This window comes from Cupressus sempervirens, chromosome 7, assembly GCF_028749045.1.
Source record: "Cupressus sempervirens isolate cs-2001-9-10 chromosome 7, ASM2874904v1, whole genome shotgun sequence".
Taxonomy (NCBI): domain Eukaryota; kingdom Viridiplantae; phylum Streptophyta; class Pinopsida; order Cupressales; family Cupressaceae; genus Cupressus; species Cupressus sempervirens.
The window spans coordinates 113892716-113913675 of record NC_143124.1 but is presented as its reverse complement, the minus strand read 5'-3'; the positions used below and the strand labels follow the sequence as shown (position 1 = coordinate 113913675).

Genomic DNA, 20960 nt, shown 5'->3' with positions numbered 1-20960 from the left:
CCACACAACCAACCATCATACACGAACCAAGTATAAACCAAATACCAAGATCATAAGATAAAGTCAATGAAAGATATCCTCCTCAAGTCAATAACCGCATGTCAAAAGTACATCATCCATGAATCACCAATCATCATCAATGAAAGTAATAACCACAATAAACACATCCAACAATAAGCACACCACCAGAGGTACACATAATCTACAGAGGAGACTCAGGCTACATACTAGGGAGTGTCATCACATGGCTACTTGAGTTACCCTAGACCGATCTCTAACAGACCCCAGACCCTCAAGCGTTGAGTTACCCTGGACTGGTTACTCTGAACCCTAGACCCTCAACATCACACATGTGGAAAGCAGAAAGCCCTCTCAAGAAGACGAGGCACTCATCCCATTCCCATCCTTAGTCTATACAAGCACTCAAGACATGGGTAGATCAAATATCTCTAACTTATCTTTTTTAGTATGTTTCCCCCCAAAAGTTTTTAATTAGTAGATTATCACTTATTACATAACTTGCATTAGGTTACCTTGGCACTGACCACTTTGGGTCCCGGACCCCTACTACAAGCCACTTCCATGTCACGTACCTAGACAACCTCTCCTAAGCACATAAAAATACAGTTGTGTCCCATACCACAACAACCATAAAGATCAAACTCGGTTCCTTAACAGGCAACCTGATAATAGGATGGTTCTCTCACCCAAGTACACATAACTGCTCCATAAAGTAAACCTCATAAATATAACTTCAATTTGAATCATAAGACATATCATGACATCCAACCACATAAATGGTAAAAAAGAAATTCCATAAAACCTTTGGTGTACATCCTAGACTGGTCAACACCTAATCGACTCCAAAATCCAAAAGCATAAATATTACAAACAAACAATATAGTTCATAGTTGGGTTTGATTTGAAAAGACATCATAGAGTCCAAAATAACGTTTTCAATTTACATTTTAAATGAACGTTTAAGTGTATAAGATTCTCAGTTTATTAAGGTCGTTATTATCGATAATTTAAATAAGTGCAATACTTGATTCAAATATCTTTCTTTTATTAATTAACCTTAGTTAAATAGGACTTTAACAAAGTTAATTAATACAAATATATTTAAACAAAACCCATTCTAAAACCATTTAATTATTATTTACTAAATAATATTAATGACAATACTTATCGATTAATTATAAAAATTATAAATTTTAATAACGCTTATTTATCAAATTCATTAATAAAAAAATCGCTAAATTTAATTATAATTTAATAATAAAATTTTAATAATTAACAATATAAATTTATTAACAAATTATTACTAATTAATAATATAAATTTAATTTCATTTAAAACATTATAAACTTCTTTAAAAAAAAAATGATTTTAAATATATTGCAATATAATCTAATATTGAAAAGCGCATTGCTTATTAAAGCAAGCGCAAGCCTTTTTTTTAAAGCTGTACTGCCGTGCGGCAGGCCTGCTGACGCAGGGCCTGCGATAGCTCGTCTGTGCAGTACCTACGTTAGCAGAGACTATCGATGACTGTATGTCGCAGGTGGTGGGGGGTAAACCCCATAACAATTTTAATTTTTTTTTTTAATATATATAAAATTTTGTTTTTTAATAAAGAAACTTACTTATTATAAATCTTTTTGAAAATTTTTATAATTATATTTTATAAATATAAATTTATGCAAAGTTTAATAAAACTAATAAAACTTTCCTTTCCAAAATCTGTTTAAATATATACATTTTTTTTTTTAATAACATGTACATTATTACACTGATAGAAAAACCAAATTTAACCATTCAATTTTCTAATGCAAAGTTTTCTTTTTATTTCAAACTTTTTCCCAAATTAATTTTCGTTCTTAAAATCTATTTAGAGAGGACGTTTATCTTTTAAATCTCAAGCTTGATTTCAATGTCCTATGGATTCTCGTATTTAACTAATTTCTTATTCAAATATGATCCTCTAAAATAAAATCAACAAAGTATTCATTTAAGCCATGTACAGATATTTCTCAAAAAAGAACAATATTGTATACCAGAAAAGCAACACATGCAAAAGACACGAAGCAAATAGAAACTTGGAGAGTGAAACCCACTATACAATCAAGCCATGAGATCCTACCTAGATTTGATGCTAACCTCTGACAATTAGATGCAATATCCTACCGCAAGCAAAATCTTTCAAGCCACGTAAAATTCTTTTCTTTCCAAACCCTTCGAGTTGCTCTCCATAAACCTGTGTGTGCAATAATGACCCGAAAACCCCTAATATAGAACTAATTACCTTTTAGGGTTTTTGTGACCACCACTTCTAAAATTATAATTATTTTATTTAATTAATTCTTTAACACACAATTAATTTTCTTTTTAATTAAAATATTATTTTATTATTCCTTTCATGCACTTTAAGTGAATTATTAAATTACTTTATTTAATTTTCCACTTGACTTTACTTTAAATTAGTTTATTAACTTTTAAAATCTCATGTGCACTTAAAAATATCTTTATTAAGTTCACATATTTTATCTCTTTAATTAATTTCCTATATTATACTCTCATGTAGGCATCATGCGAACTTGAATCCTTTCTCTAATTTAATATCTTTTAACTTCTTAATTTATTTTTGAACGTTTTAATTTGATAATTATTTATTAACTTAAATAACAATAATATTTAGCATTTATTTAAAATTGAACTCTAAATATATTATTATTAAATTAAATAAATATTATCACGTTCTAATTTTATTCTTATAACTCTTATCTTCAAATTCAATTCTTTATATTTAATTAATTTTTCAATTAATTAAATACTAAAATGTCATAATAATTTTCCATTAAATTAAATCATTAATTTAATCTTTTAATTAGACTTAATTAACAGAAAATTCATCAAAGACTCACAAAACAGCATACGTACAAAATACTCATGGGTTTAAAAAGGGTAGACAGTCTGTTACAAGTCCTCATTGCAGGACACATATTTTAGGCTATGGCTAGGATTGGACCTGATCATTATCTTCCCATTCTCACCATTTGAGTATTTTTAATAGGGCACGCTCATCTTGGCAATTTAGGGAAGTCGATGCCCGGTACCTGCATCCTGCATAAAAGACGAGCATGTACATGTATATAATATATCTAAACTAAACAAATAATGGCGGGGAGTGGTTCATCATGTAGATCTTGACTAGCAGGTGACTACGACTCCCTCCCTTAACCACATCAAACACGTCAGACAGAAAGATAAAATAAACACACACACCATACACATGCAAGTATGGGGTAAGTATCATAAAAATCACAGGTCTAACATCAAATGCGTACATATAATAAAGAATCTCTATCAATACAACATAATCATCATTAAAGACATCATGTTAACATTTTTATGAAAGAAACCACATTTACTAACTAGGAATCATCAAAACATCATTAACGTCATGTGAAATGAAATCAACTAAACAATTATAACCGATATATTTGTAATTCAAAAATGAAATAATATCATAATATTGTAAATCCAGTATCTCTAAAACTAATCAATGCATAAAATCAGCCTAAGGAATTTGACAATGATAACAGAAATGCGAACTAGGGGCAGACACTACACTAGACATACCATCTATTTGGAATGCTTAGAATTAGAAATAAGCACCAAACTTGGTAGTAAGAAATGTTCAGATGTTGACATCATGATTAAATTGAGCACTCTCTTGGTGGCATTGGACTCTTGTATTTGAAACTTGTTAGGTTACACCCTAGAGTTCGATTAAATTAGGAAGAGCCATGATCTATGCAAGATGAAAATGCAGAGTGTGATCATCATAAAAAACAATATTTTGGAATAGGGAATCAAATCATTTAGATCATACAAGAAAAATTCGACTAAGCTACTCACAACACCTCTAGATCAAAGAGAAGGCATAGGATATATCAGTGATCACCATTGAAAGTTAAAAGTAGGAGTGTCTAAAGTTGTCTTAAATGTTTTGCTTGTATATTTTATAAAGAGCTCAACTTTAGCAACTATTTGGGTTTGGTCAATGCCTTAACCTTTTCCTAGTTATGGTTAAGAATTACTTTTAGAGTTGTAGAAGTTAGAATTGGTTACGAATTGGTTCTTTCGATTAGTCCAAACTCTAACTTTTTGAGTAGTTATGAACCGAAAAAGGTGGTTATGCTAGAATGTATTATAAATTCATGAATATCACATGTAATAGGGACATTTTGGATTGGAAAATGGAGGGACACTTATGTTGAAGTTTTGATAGAAAAGAATTTTTTGGAAAGTGCATACAATTTTTGCTCTTGTAATCATATAAAATTCCTTATGTTCTTGGTGCAAAGACATAAAAGGAAGTATATTTTATGTTCTCCTTTCTATAAATTTGAACTATTTAGGTGTTGATTCTTATTGTAATTGATGTTCTAATGGTATTGTGTGAATGAACTAATGCTAGCCTTCAAGCATAGTTCTTGATTGTTCTTGTTAGCAATTGAAGTTGATTTCAAAAGGCTTGAAAGTTGTTTGGTGCATTCATTTTCATATCTTTCTTCCTATCTTTCAAATTTTGAATACATCTTTACTTTAAAATCTAAATTACCTAAATTACAAGGGAGATGCCCCTCAAAATGCAAAGGAAGCTCAAATACAAAAGGCCTATCCAACTACTGAAGGAATTGATTTTCTGCACACATTTCCATTGGTCAAAATCATACTTTTCATAGTGACAAATCTATTTACCAACAAGTAGTAACAAATGATGCAAATTATGAACCAAAGTGAGAGACAAAAAAGGTTGTACAAATAAAAGGCTAGAGACATGAAAAACTAACATTGGATACATTGTTTTAGAAATGCAAGTTCCCAAGAATCATAGGACTTAATAAAATTGTTTGACAAAATCCTTTAGAGATAACATTATTTTCTCTTTCAAGTAGATGGTTAAAAATAGAATACCAAGCTTGTGAAAAGGGGTAACTTGTCTGTTGACAAGGAAGAAAAGTGAATTGTATTTTCTCAATAATTTTATAATGAATATTCTTCCATATAGTCAATGGACCCTTGGTCAACTAGTGAAGTTGAATGGTTCACAAAGAGCCCACCAGGGATCAAGTCTTGCTGAGTGCAAGGCTCCAACATCATAAGGGATGAGGCAGAGGTTTTAGGCATGAGTGGGCCCATATCAAGTCCCTTAGCTGAGTTGCCTCACATGTCTAAACCCTCCATCAAAAAATAAAAAAATCTTCCATATGAAAAATTGAGAGTAGTTCATTAAAAGGTTATATGTAAATTAAAGTAGCATAAAATGTAACAATTGAAATTGTAGGAATTATAGTTTACTTCTTGTCATAGACTCATTTTGAATGAATTCAATTTTTATATATAATAATTCAGATACTACTATTAATAGTTAGTATATTTATAGTTTTAACTTATTTCATGTCCACACATTCTTATGTATTGATTTTGATTTTATGTTTACCATTTTTTTATACATAGTAATTTTGGGTATTAAATTATTTTTAAAATAGTTTAAGAAGCATTTCAAATTATAGTGTCTTTGATTCATTTTAACTTATTGATCATTGAGAGTTTTTATTTTCTAATTCACACCTTATCACTCAAGAAATATGAATGAAAATTCACTATGATATCAACATGCTTATAAATAGCAGTAAATAGACATACTATTTATTCATTTTGTATATTTTATTATTCCTAAAAATAATCTTATTAAAAAGAATACATTTCTTCCATTAAAAAATATAATCTCTAAAATTCAAATTACCTATAATCTCTATAATTCGAATTACCACTAACAAGCTGATTTTATACTTTAAAATCCATCTGGTTCTTTATTCTCATACCATCAAAATATTAGTCCAATCATGTTCAAATCCAGAGCAGACAAAAATAGCAGACCCGGCTATTTTGGGAAATTTAAAGAAATGGGTTATTTCAAAATCAGAGGGGAAATGCATCATCGATGATATTAACAAAATAACAAGGAAATCTTACGCTCCAACTTTGAGAGCGCATCTAAATCAGACGCCAAGACACATTGAAGAGGCCAGGGTTAATATAGAGAACAACCAGAAAGATGAAGAATATAGAAAAATAGTAGGAGCACAAGATCGCTTCCCTCAGAGCCACGTCCTCCTCATTTTCCATCATGTCATCAAATACGGCACCAAAACTATCAGACGCCTCCGATTTCCCTTGCGTTATCATTGTCATGTAATTGTTATGAAATGGCGCCTCAGTGGACGTAGTAGAAGTACCTGCTGTCCGAGAGTGCGGGGGTTTCGATCCTGCGACCTCTGAAATCAAAATAAATTTGTATTTTAAATTATATTTGAGGACTTGGATGATGATGATAATTAGGGAACTTTCAAATCATACACTTTACAGTCAGTAGCTCCTTTGGAACACCTGGTGGATTAATTCTTATCAAAGATAAATAGAAAAATGAAAGAAATATTGAACAAGGCTAAAAATAGAAGAAAGGAAAAATAGAAAAATGGAAGAAATATTGAAAAAGGCCATGCTGTTGTTACGAAATGGCTCCTTAGTAGTAGTCATAGTGCAGGGGTTTCGATCCTGTGACCACTGAAAACAAAATAAATTTGCATTTAAGTAATATTTGAGGTGTACATTGCATGATGATTACTATGGAATTTCCTAAACATGCACTTTACATTGACTATAAGCTCGTCTGCAACACCTGGTGGATGAACTCTTATCAAAGAAAATAGAAAAATCAAAGAAATATTGAAGAGGGCTAAAAATAAAATAAAAGAACGGGGTACATATGAATGACGATTGCAAATTAGGAGAAGCACACAAGAAATTCAGCTTAATAAATGTTAAAGCAATATAAAACGGGTGGTCGCTGCAAAAAGAAATGTTGCTGCAGCAAATGCAATATATCATTTTAATTTCTATTGATCGACTGTTCGAAACACGCAAAATATCAAGTGAAGAAATATAAACCAGGGTGCGTAATGTCTGTGTCTCCCGCAGCAGCAACGCTTGTTCCAGCAGCCATTATCATCACCATTCCCATCATTGTTGCAAAGAAATGATCACGCCCTCTCTCAAATGCCATTTTTGTTAAGAAAAGGTCTAAAATATTGTCAATTTACGTAGAATGGATATAATTTTCAGAGAATGTAGTAGGTTTGATCTCATTGACGGAATTTATGCCTGCCCTTGTGATCAAAACCTAACGTTTTAGAGCTTAAGATATTCCTCTGTTGGTCTGGATAATTTGCTTTTACCGGTTTGCAGAGAATAATATCATTTTGGAACAATGATGGGTGGGAGTGAAATAAGATGGCTAAGATGAATGAAGACAACGCGCGTGGAGATAGGAGCGTATTGGAAAAATTGGAATGATGAATAAGACAGCTGAATAGTGGGCTCTTCAAACGAAGCAACAAACATATTCTCAATAATTGTCAAGAAGAATAAAATTCGTTGAACGTTGGAGGGAGAAGACGGTTGGAGTGGAACGTACTGAATGGTGCGAGGCCGTCATCATGAGAAGACAGGCAATGGTAATGTTAAGAATTGAAATATAAGGAAATGACTTACTTCTTATTGAATAATCTAGGCTTATAAATAGCCTTTACAATCTAAACTGAATGAGAAAAATAAGAGCATGTTGACTGTACGCTGACAGCTAATCAATGTGATAAGTGCAACAAGAAATGCTAAACAAGATCCGTAAAGACTAGGGCTTATTCAAACTGAAAGAAAAAACTAAATAGAACTCCTATTAGAAACCTAAACAGAACTCCTAACAGAAACCTAAACTTTCTCTTCATTCCCTCCCTTAAACTAGTTCCCAACCGCAACTAGTTTAAATCAGGAACTTGGCAAACTCCCAACTGAGTTCGAGACCTTTGAAACACATCCAAGGTGTGGGGCTTTGTCATCACATCTGCCAGCTAATCTTGTGTTCCATAACAAACCAACTCAATTGCTCCTTCTTGTGTGAGATCACGAAGAAAATGAAAGCGTACATCTATGTGCTTGCTTCGACCATGTAACACAAGGTTCTTTGATAGTTTAATTGTGGAACTATTGTCACAAAAGATTGTAGTACACTTGCTTTCCTCCAGACTCAGCTTCTCAAGTATCCTCTTCATCCAAATAGCTTGACTAGCACAAGCAGCTACAGCTACAAATTCTGCTTCAGTGGTTGACAGTGTGACTATAGGCTATTTTCTTGAGGACCAAGCAACAACTCCAGAACCAAACATGAAGACATAGCTTGATGTACTTTTCTTATCTACTACATCTCTTGCATAGTCGCTATCTACATAACCAACTAGACCTTTACACCCTCCCTTCTTGTAAAAAACTCCAAATCCAATGGTTCCTTTCAGGTACCTTAGTATTCTCTTGGTTGCCAACAAGTGCAACTCAGTTGGTTTAGCCATGTACCTACTAATCAAGCTTACTACAAACATCAAGTCCGGCCTCGTAGCTGTTAAGTACATGAGGCAACCCACCATCTGCTTAAACAAAGTCTCACCAACACTAACCCCATTCTCATCTTTAGAAAGTTTACAACTTGGAACAATGGGATTATGGACCGAATTGCTATTCTCCATCCTGAACCTCTTCAACACCTCCAAAGCATATTTTCTTTGGCAAATGTAACTTCCATTTGACCTCTACAACCCTTCTATCCTAAGAAAAAACCTCATTCTTCCCAAATCAGTCATATCAAACTCTCTCAAAATAGAATTCTTAAATTCAACAAACATAAAATCATCATTTCCAGTAAATATTAAATCATCTACATATAAACTGACAATGAGAATTTTACCTCCCTTATTTGTTTTAATGAACAAAGTATGTTCACTATAACACTTCTCGAATCCTTCACTTATGAAGTGTGCTTCAATACAACTGAACCAAGCTTGTGAAGCTTGTTTCAGTCCATAGAGGGGTTAACACTTTCTGAGGATTGTTCTTCAGCTCATATCACTTAGGCTGCTCCACGTATACTTCTTCATTGAGTTCCCCATGCAGGAAGGCGGATTTGACATCAAGTTGATAAAGAGTCCATCCTTTCTGAGCTGCTAGAGCCACAATCATTCTTACTATATCCATTCTTGCAACCGGTGCAAACACCTCTGTATAGTCTATCTCTTGTTGTTGCACATACCCCTTGGCCACCAAAAAAGCCTTGAACTTGTCCACTTCTCCATTCTCCTTGAGTTTGGTCTTATAGACTCACTTCACCCCAATCTTCTTTGCACCTATCCATGCTATCCTCCAGTTGTCGTGCTTCACTGCCTCCTCAAAATGTACTAGATTTGCTAAAGAAAATAGGGCCAAATTAGCACTATCTTCTTCCTCCAAAAGACCTTCCCCACTTACATAATCTCTCATCCACGTCCGGGGCCTTCTAGCTCTTCCTCCATCAGAACTGGATGATACTTGTTCATTCCCATCAGTTTGCGGACTACCAACTTGTTCCTCAATGACTTCTTCTTCCTCACTCTCTGTACCATCATTCTCAACATCCACTTCCTCATTATCTTCTTCATCATCCCATTCCAAATCAGCCATTATTTGTTCTTCATAACTCCTATCCCAGTTCCAACACTTGTCTTCCTCAAACACTACATCCCTGCTAATTACAATCCTTCTTTGCAACTAGATCATAGAGTCTATATGCCTTAGACTCTTCACTTACTCCCAATAATACACAGGTGAAGCTCTTTTCATTTAGCTTTGTCCTTCTCACATTAGGAATATGCACATGTGTCATGCATCCAAAAACCCTAAAATGCTCAACTGAGGGTTCTCTTCCACTCCAAGCTTCCTCAGGTGTTTGATTCTTTACAACCAATGTAGGACTCTGATTTAGAACATATGTTGTCTAGTTTACTGCCTCTGGCCAGAAGTTCTTAGGAATCCTCATTTCAAACAGCATGCATCGAACCATGTTCATCACTGTTCAGTTTTTCCTTTCGGCTACTCCATTCTGCTATGGAGTATATGATGCAGTTAATTGTCTCTTGATGCCATGCTCTGAGCAAAACTCATTGAATTCAGATGATGTGAACTCTTCTCCTCGACCTGTTCTCAAAGATTTTATATACCCTCCTATTTCTTTCTCAACATGACTCTTAAAGCTTTTGAACATGCTTAATGCTTCAGATTTTTCTACTAAAAAATAAGTCCATGCTTTTCTAGTAAATTCATCAATAAAGCATATAATGTACCTTTTCTTACTATTGGAGATGGGAGAGATTGGCCCACAAATTTTTGTATGAACAAGCTAAAGCTTCTCTGTGGCCCTCCAATTGCTCTTCTTTGGGATTGAATCCTTGTGTTGCTTCCCAATCATATAGTTACCACACACTGTTGATGTAGTCTTGAACTGAGGTATCCCATGCACCATCTTCTTGATATGGAGTGTCCTCAATCCTTTGTAACTCAAATGTCCATAACGAAAGTGCCATAAGTGTGCGAAGTCCTATGTGGAAGTGTAGAGACAAGCTGGCTTTTGAGGCAGTGAGTTTGCTAGCAACGCAAACATCTGATTTGTTGTCATCTTGGTCTGTATTATAAGCCCTTTCTCTGGATGGTAAATCTTGAGCTTTCCACCTTGAATGAGAATTGTCAATCCTCTTTCTTGTAGTTGACCAATACTCAAAATATTGTTCTTTAGTTCAGGCACAAAAAATACTTCACTAACAAGATCTGTAAAGCCACTTACTTCCAATTTCACGTTGCCTTTCCCTAACACAGCCATCCTTGTGTTATTTCCTAGCTTCACCTTATGCCTGAATTCCTCATTTAGTTTACAGAACAAGCTCTTGTCACCACACATGTGGTTGTTGCATCCAAAGTCAAAGAACTAGACGTCTTCCCTTCGAGCATCGTTCATCTCCACATATGACATAAGCAACATCTCTTCTTTTTCTCCTACTTTAGCATAGTTGGCTTCCTTATCCCAGCTTGGACACTCAGATTGAAAGTGTCCCAGCTTGTGGCACTTATAGCATTCCACTGTGGATTTTTCATAGGACTAGTAGCCTCTCCCTCTTCCTCTGCCTCTGTATGTACCTCGACCTCATCCTCTTATACCAGACCTGTCTTCAAAGGTTATCTTGAGTGCTTGTTCTTCTCTTGTATGTCACTGGAATTTTTGCTCATGAACAATTGGAGAACTTTGCAGTTCATCAATGGAGAGTTGATCGACGACTTTGGATTCCTCGATCGAGCAAACAACATAGTTAAACTTCTCACTCAATGATCTGAGAATCTTCTCAACCATTGTAATGTCTTGCATCTGCTCTCCCTATGTTCACATCCTGTTGGCCACGAACAACACTCTTGAGAAGTACTCGGAGACTCCTTCTCCAGTCTTCATCTCTAGGATTTCAAACTCTCTACGGAGAGCTTGTAGATGTGATCTCTTAACCCTAGCACTCCCTTCAAACTTCTTCTTCATAGACTCCCAAATTTGTTTGGAAGTATCCTTCACGAGAATGGTCTCCAATATCATCCGATCTATGGCCTAAAAGAGATAATTTTTTACTTTCAAGTCTTTCAGCTTCAATTCATCTAGCTCCTTTCACTGTGCTTCTCTCTGCACCACTCCATTCTGTGGCTTAGCATAGCCCATCTCTATCAATCCCCAATATTCCTTGGATCATAGAAAGTTCTCCATCAACATGCTCCAATGGTCATAGTGACCATCGAAGTCAGGGATGGCTGGCTGCACAAAATTCCCTTCAGTTGTCATCTTCTTTGCTGCTGCAAAGAAACCTCAAAGACTACTACTTTGATTTCGTCATGCCCAGTGGGAGCTCTGATACCAGAATGTTAAGAATTGAAACAGAAAAGAATATTGAATGATTCTGGAAATGACTTACTTCTTATTGAACAATCTAGGCTTATAAATAGCCTTTACAATCTAAACTGAATGAGAAAAACAAGAGCATGTTGATAGCATGCTGACAACTAATCAATGTGATAAGTGCAACAAGAAATGCTAAGCAAAATCCCTAAAGACTAGGGCTTATTCAAACTAAAAGCAAAAACTAAATAGAACTCCTATCAGAAACCTAAACAGAACTCCTAACAGAAACCTAAACTTTCTCTTCAGGTAAGAGTTACTTTATCGTACAATAACTAATTTATAATATAATATAATATTATATATATATAATAGTTCAGTACATTTAAATTTAAAGAATTAAGATTTTCATATTCTTTAGGCTTGTTTGGTTGCTGGAATAGGAATAGAAATTTTAGAATAGGAATACATAATTATTCAGATTTAGTGATAGCCTATGTTTGTATTATTTTTAAGGATTGTGGTATATTTATTTTTATAATGAAAATTTATATTTATTTTATAATAAATTTAAGCTTTGTAGCATGGTTTTGTTTTGACCTTATTTTCGTGTGGCTGATTTTTTTTTCTTTCTTTTTTTATGGTTACATTGCTAGTATCTATTTAGGTGTTGGTTTGTTTTGTTGGTTGTTAGTATTATGCGAGTACTAATTGCTCACAACAATGTTTCATGTTGGGACATGGTTGAATTATCTTTTGTTTTAACTAGGGTTTCAAGACCCTTGTAAAAAAACTTGTTTTAACTCTAGATACTCATTATTTCAACTATTCTAGAAAATTCACTATTAAAACATTAGCTAGAACTCTATGAACTCATAAGGACAAGTATTTAAGGTGAAAAAATGTACTTGCTTATTATTAAATAACAATCTTATTTTTCTCAAATGCAATCTAATATAATTAGAATATTATAGGAAATATATTCATAGACTCAATCTACTTCGTGTAATTTTGAACATAAAATTTGCATGTAAAACGTAGATTTGAACGTTAAACGATAATCACTATCATGGTTCAAAATCAAACATTTTCACTTTGATAAAATGGTGGTGCTAGTTCAAATCTGAGAAAAGAAAATCAGGGAGAGAGAAAAAGTATTGAATAGGGCTGAAAAGCCCTAAATGAAAAAAAAAATAGTTTATATTTTTTTCAAAAATCTGTTATGTGTATAGACTATAGAGACACAAAATTTTCCAGCAGGTCAATAGATTATGCTAGTTACTACTATGCTCGAAAATTGTAGAAATAAAAAAGCTTTCTTTAAAGTAAAATTCTCTGTCAAATGCCATTTTCGTTAAAAGTAAAATTTGAAATGCTTTCAATTTATGAGGTATACAAAGAGCTTACAAAGAGAAGAAGATATCACAGAAAGCTCTTGTTGGTAAACAGATTTGTCACAGAAAAATTGGCCCAACGGAGTGTGTGGCAAACCGTTCACAACAGTTGGATAGGCCCTTGATATGCGGCCTTCCTTTGCGTTTAGAGGGGCAGCGCCCTCGTATGATATAATTTTGAAGCTTTTCAAATAGATATAAAATTAAAATTGAAAGGGGAGAAAGCTCATGATGACGAATGCACCACACGACTTCAAAGCTTTCTCAAACTACTAACTTAAAATTGCTAATAACAATGATCAAGATCTACGCTTGAATAACTATTACTAGCACAACGCTGATCCACAGATTCATAAACATCTACACCATACCGTGAGAATGCTCACTACAAAGAGAATCAACATTTGAAACAATTTAGATTCGAAAAGAGGGAACTCAAACTGCACATTCCATTATTTTCTTGCACCAAGAAAGCAATAGAGATTTTTCAATTCAGAGGTAAAAAGTGTACATACTTTCCAAAATTTATCCCTAGATCAAAATTTCAGCATGGTGTTCCCTTCTTCCAAAGCAAAAAAGTCCCCCCCTCCTTTTACAAAGCCCAAAAGATGTCCTTATATAGACATAGAGGTTAATAACTACCTCTTTGTGGTTAATAACCACCCCCCAAATATGTGATTTAGGTGAGGTTAATTAACCTCTACAAAATTAACCTATATGACCTAAAAATTGGACCTTAAATATGTCCATCAAATAGTGACCATATGCTTACCAAGTCTCAGATTTGTGACTATATCTATCAAACATATTAGCTGGAACATCCTCAACAATATTCTCACTGTTACTGTCAGACCTTTGTTCTGTCTTCTTCTTGCAATTCTTGTTTCTTGGCCATCTAAGTATATGCACCATCTCTCCTCTTTATCAAATATGAATGAGTGCCTTGTTCTATCAACTCTCTTTACTTAAGAACACAAACAGATTGTGGATTTCTTATGGTGCTAAGTCTGTGAGCAATCCCAACATTAGTCTTCTCCACCTCAACATTTTTGTATCAAAGAAGGATATGTCTTGGTATGACAAGGAACTTAAATATGTATGTCTCATTCTAGCTGCCTGTCTCTCTGTCATTACCCTCTGACATACTACATCTGTGAAAAGTGCAATACCAATAACACCAGCAACAAAAATAGACTTTAGCATGACTTTGTAAGGTTATTGTCCACTATTCCTTGATCTGTCTTTCTTCTAATCATGGAGATGATCAAGATCTAAAACAACATTGCAGAAGGGGGCGCAACAAATGATTGTGATTCCACATAAGACCATTGCTTCACCATGGCGTGCTATGCATTTGAAACATTCCAAGCTTTATCATATCAAACGTATTTCTTGATCAGCTTTCGTGCCTTGTCTATGCTTTTTGAATGGGTTGAAAGGTGAAGGAAAGCTGCGGCTAAGAATAGAGATCTTTGTCCAAATAGTTCACATGCTTTGTCATGGCTCGATGAGGGATGAAAAACTTGTTCACATGGCTTTCGTGCCTTACCATTCATGTCTTGAAGGCTGGAAATTCTGTCAAACAGTTGGCAGGCTTTGCCATCAACAGTTAATCCATGATACTGGGCATTTGATATTGTATATCACATAGAGATAAAGGCCATCCCAGCCATGAACCCCGATGACCAATTCTTCAAAGTGGCTATCGATCCTTGTCCACCTTCTTTACACTAACACCATTGAATCGGCTTGGATATAACATCAAACACATTGCGCACTTCTTCACTGACTGATCTCCACCCTGTCGTCTCTACACTTTTGACAGTGGAAGAAAATACATTTATATGAAGCTCAGATTTGATGAGTGTGAACTTCATTCATGCCAAGTTCTTAGCTCACAATACCTCTAAATTTTAAATATTTTGATTCATTGGCACCCGAGACTACTTTATTATTGAATGGCCAAGTCATCGAGTGTCATAGGTTGAGAGAAGAAGAAAAGCCACGGCTGAGAAAAGAGACATTTCGCTGAGCAATTTATGTGATAGAAAGACTCGGATCACCCAGTACCATGGTTACCAGAAACGTGACAGGAGACCTCCGTTTCCCGTTGCGACGGCCGAAATGGGTTTCCCATCACGAAACCGCATTGTAACAGAGTCGGGTATAACATTTTGAAGTCGCATTTGATGGAAAAGTTTGAGGGCCTCTACAAAACAATCATGATGTGCATATGCTGAGATCATTGCATTCCATGACATGAGGCGTCTTTCTGGCATTCTTTCAAAGAGTTTGAAGACCTTGTCCATAGAGCCACTCTACGCATATCCGGTAACCATCACAATCCATGAAATCACGTTTCATTCAAGCATTTCATCAAATACTTTTCAAGCATCCACGAAGCTTCCCATTAATCTCCCATTGATTACTCTGGAAAATTCTCTACTTTTGCTATGACATTTTAGCCTTATTTGTCAAATCAGATTATACGTTTAGATCCAATAAAAGATTCTTTTATTTATTTGTGTATTTTCATTGGCTGAGGCCTTGTTGGTAAATAGATTTCCAAAATCCATCAGTATGTTACTTTTCTTCTGTAACCTTCAATATGCCTTCTATCTGGGCACCCACGTTGAAAAGGTTAAGAAAAATGTGTTTTTGGGTGCTATCATTAACCTTTTGAGAGGTTAATGGTTAGGAAAAATGTATTTTTGGTGGTTAACATTAACCTTTTATTTGGAGGTTAAGAAAAACACATTTTTGGTGGTTAACATTAACCTTTTAAGAAGTAAAAGGTTAAGAAATATGTGTTTTTGGCGGCAATCATTAACCTTTTATATCTGGAGGCTCAGAAGTTGGATTTTAAAAATTTTAAATGCTGTGTGGAGCTGGGAATGAGCCGGAGACGTGGAGGCTTAAAGACTCACAAATTTCACAGATAGAATGATCCATTTAAGGCTTAAAACCACGCAAGTTTTAAAAATTAACAACGGCTTATAAAATTGAAAGAATTTTATAACCGGGCAACAGCTGGCTCTAATTGGGGACAAGGACTGACAAGGACGAAGCTCGAATCCAGAATAAATAAAATAGTGCCTTATCCATTGGGCTATAAAATAGAGTCATCTAAGGGACCAATTTACAAAAGGGAGGAAACTAGCGCCAAAAACCAGACAACTGAAAGAAAACTAGGCACAACAAAAACTCCTAATTAGACTATATACAAGGTAGGTTTCCCTACCTACAGTGACTCAAGGTATAATCATACAAATCCATTCACTAGCTGGATAAAATAAATACCATGGTTTATCACCATATGAAAATTCTTAAGCTTCCATGAGTTCGAATATAAGTGTGCTCCTTGAATTCTAACTCTGAGATTCCTAGGCTGCTCAACATCTCTAGATAAAGGGACGCATCCAAATAACCAGGCTTCATAAAAAATCTCGGGCTTCAAAATCAACTCTGCTTCTTGTTGTATGTCACTAATGACTTCATTTTCAAAGAGTTGAAGTATAATATTCTCAAGTTCCTGAATGCATATTTGATCTTCTCCTCTACTTGGCAAGCCCTCAACCTGAAATTGTAATGATTGGTCATCATGAAGTCCTGAACTCATTTCCAACAATAGACACTCTTTCTTTTCTATTGGCATGATCATGGTTGAATCTTCTGTAAAATTATTCCAACTGGGATGCACATCGATGTTATATTGAATCTCCTCATGATCCATTTCTTCTTCCTTCTCTTCCAAAAGATCATCTTGAATTTTTAGTAACTTCTGAGTTACATGGGTACCATCTTCAACATTGCGGACCATAACTTCAATTTCCATCCCATTAATATCAAAATTTTCCATCTGAAGGGCCTTCTGATGGTTAAGATGGGAAGATATCAAACCTCGTATTGGATTGCCTTCATACAATCTATGGAGTGAAGTAACCTGCGGGGTTATAATAACCATTGAACCTTGTCTTTGAATACCAACTTGAGAATCATCAGTAGAAATGTCTTCGTCTACAAACAAAGGATTAAAGTAAACACTTTCGCCATAGAGGAAATTATCATCCAAAGCTTTTGAGCACAAACTCGGGATAAAAACATCATTAGAGTTTCCTTCCTCGGATTCCTCCATGAGATCACCTGCTGACTGATTACTTATTTTATCATGGTTATTCTCCTCATAGAATCTTTTTGACATAAGATCTCCTATTTGATGAGAAGGCTCAAAAAGAGGATTTCTTTGACCTTTGAATAATCCATAGGATTTCAAATCTACTTCCATTTGATCATAGGAACCTGTTGCCATATAGCTTTCATTTTCAATATGTTCTATGATATCTATCCCCTTTTGAATCATCATTTCTTCACCAAGACATTCTTCATGAAATGCGAAAGGTGGCATGCATGATAGAGAATGAAGGCTAAATAGTCTATCTTCTTCTCTCTAAAGCTGATTTTTAACATTTCCATCAACCGATCGCTTAATCACAAGTTCATCAATATCATCAAATGTAAAGGTCTCCATTTCCTCAGGGAAAGCAGATATTTGTAGAAGTTCATGGCTGCTTTTATCTCCATCAATGGTAGTGGTTTTTGATTCTTCCATGACATCTAAAGTATTGATATCATCAATAGATTCATCATCACGAATGGTCATTGAAGGATGATTTGGAAGATTTTCTCCACATAGGAAGTCATCATCTGAAGCATCCAGGCACCATGTTGGAATAAAAGCAGTGTGAAATTCACTTTGATCCACATTTTCGTCATCTTCAATCATTCGTTGTGTAGTTTCTTGAGGTTTTGATATTTCTCTTTCTTTCTCATTAGGATTGAGATGATTGAATAATTTCTCCTGGATTTGGAAATCTTCACCTTCATGCCTTGATACATTAATAGACCCTTTTTCTTCTATAGATTCTATTCCTCGATCATCTCCTAGATTAGACATAGAACCTTTGTCTTCTTCCATGCATGAAGATTTAGATGAATCCTTTTTAACATTTGGATCAAAAGATGTTCTAATATAAAGAAAATAATTCTTGCATGGGTCTTCTTTCTCAAGTTCTCCTAGCATCTGAAGTAAAGAAGGATGTACTTTGTCAGGATCCAGGCGTGCATTGCCGTAGAAACTTTTTAAGAATTCCACCTGATTGGGATCAATAGAAATATGATTTTGATGAGCAATAGGTGCAAGCACTGGGACACCATTTTGACCACCACTATCCATCTTCGATTGACATGAATCACTTTTCTTATCAAGCTCTTCTTTATAATTACATGTAGAACTTGTTTCTAAGGACGATTTGGGCTTGTGAGAGAAAAATTGATGACCTTTACCATCTTCTTGTTCAATCTTTTGCAATGTCTGGAGCAAAGATGGATGAGCCTCGCCTGGATCTAGTTTCCGTCCACCATAGAAACTCTTCAAAAAGCTAGCTTGTGTAGGATCAATCTGATTTTGTTGAGATGCAGGTGCATGAGAGACATTTTTAATATTCCTCATTGCTGATTCAGATGAAGCACATTCTTCAACAAAGACTTCTTTATCTTTATATGTTGAATTTCTTTCCAAGAAGGATTCTTGATAATGAGAAAGAAACCCATATTCTTTTCTATCATCTTCTTCGATCTTCTGAAAAATTTGAAGTAAGTGGGGATGAACCATTTTAGGATCTAACCTCCTACCGCCATAGAAATTCTTCAAGAATTCAACTTGCAGAGGTTCATCGGAAATCTGTTTCTTTGAATGGGAAAAATATTCCTCATCAGAGTCACTGTCACTATCACTTTCCACTTTCCCTTTGTACCAAACCATGCTTTAAATTCAAACCTCAGGTAGAGTCGCCAATATTCAATCTTCTAAATAGAGTCGCCAACCTTCATTCCAGGGAAGGTACCTTCATCAGCTAAGTTACTGATTGTTATTTACTTGACCTTGTATGTGACCAAGATTTTGCCCGTTCCTTCTTGGAATGACCACTATCCTTTCAACAACTACAATTTTCTGACCAATAGGAGCCCTTCGCAAGATTTCCTCGAACTCTTCTTCTTCTTCAAGAACTTGATTCACCAGATGGTATTGCTACGCACTTCGTCTACACCTCCAGACTAGAATGTTCAAGTTTGAGATGATATCCTCCTGGGTGTCTTGGAAGTTAAGGTTCGATTGGAGAACACGAAAAAGTTCTCACACGGAAGCACCATTGTGCTTCATTACAGGCGACTGTCAATCTTCCTTGTTCAGTCTCTCCAGTAGAGTCGCCAAAAATCTGTTGGTAAACAGATTTTTCACAGAAAAATTGGCCCAACAGAGTGTGTGGCAAACCGTTCACAACAGTTGGATAGGCCCTTGATATGCGACCTTCCTCTGCGTTTAGAGGGGCAGCTCCCTCGTATGATATAATTTTGAAGCTTTTCAAATAGATATAAAATTAAAATTGAAAGGGGAGAAAGCTCATGACAAAGAATGCACCACATGACTTCAAAGCTTTCTCAAACTACTAACTTAAAATTGCTAATAACAATGATCAAGATCTACGCTTGAAAAACTATTACTAGCACAACGCTGATCCACAGATTTATAAACATCTACACCATACCGTGAGAATGCTCACTACAAAGAGAATCAACATTTGAAACAATTTAGATTTGAAAAAAGGGAACTCAAACTGCACATTCCATTATTTTCTTGCACCAAGAAAGCAATAGAAATTTTTCAATTCAGAGGTAAAAAGTGTACATACTTTCCAAAATTTATCCCTAGATCAAAATTTCAGCATGGTGTTCCCTTCTTCCAAAGAAAAAAAGTCCCCCCCTCCTTTTACAAAGCCCAAAAGATGTCCTTATATAGACATAGAGGTTAATAACTACCTCTTTGTGGTTAATAACCACCCCCCAAATATGTGTTTTAGGTGAGGTTAATTAACCTCTACAAAATTAACCTATATGACCTAAAAATTGGACCTTAAATATGTCCATTAAATAGTGACCATATGCTTACCAAGTCTCAGATTTGTGACTATATCTGTCAAACATATTAGCTGGAACATCCTCAACAATATTCTCACTGTTACTGTCAGACCTTTGTTCCGTCTTCTTCTTGCAATTCTTGTTTCTTGTCCATCTAAGTATATGCACCATCTCTCCTCTTTATCAAATATGAATGAGTGCCTTGTTCTATCAACTCTCTTTACTTAAGAACACAAATAGATTGTGGATTTCTTATGGTGCTAAGTCTGTGAGCAATCCCAACATTAGTCTTCTCCACCTCAACATTTTTGTATCAAAGAAGGATATGTCTTGGTATGACAAGGAACTTAAATATGTATGTCGCATTTTAGCTGCCTGTCTCTCTGTCATTACCCTCTGACATACTACATCTATGAAAAGTGCAATACCAATAACACTAGCAACAAAAATAGACTTTAGCATGACTTTGTAAGGTTATTGTCCACTATTCCTTGATCTGTCTTTCTTCTAATCATGGAGATGATCAAGATCTAAAACAACACTGCAGAAGGGGGCACAACAAATGATTGTGATTCCACATAAGACCATTGCTTCACCATGGCGTGCTATGCATTCGAAACATTCCAAGCTTTATCATATCAAACGTATTTCTTGATCAGCTTTCGTGCCTTGTCTATGCTTTTTGAATGGGTTGAGAGGTGAAGGAAAGCTGCGGCTAAGAATAGAGATCTTCG

The 20960-nt window shown here is 35.0% G+C and overlaps 1 protein-coding gene across 1 annotated transcript; it reads right to left on the bottom strand.

The window, feature by feature from the left end:
- Positions 1 to 5858: 5858 nt before the first annotated feature.
- On the bottom strand, positions 5859 to 7446 carry LOC149545767 (uncharacterized). The gene is made up of 2 exons (XM_089794374.1): positions 7021 to 7446; positions 5859 to 6347 (listed from the first exon to the last, which is right to left on the bottom strand). The coding sequence occupies exons 1-2, from the start codon at positions 7133 to 7135 to the stop codon at positions 6067 to 6069; spliced, it is 396 nt and encodes a 131-aa protein (XP_089650500.1). The 5' UTR covers positions 7136 to 7446; the 3' UTR covers positions 5859 to 6066.
- Between the last annotated feature and the right edge of the window lie 13514 nt (positions 7447 to 20960).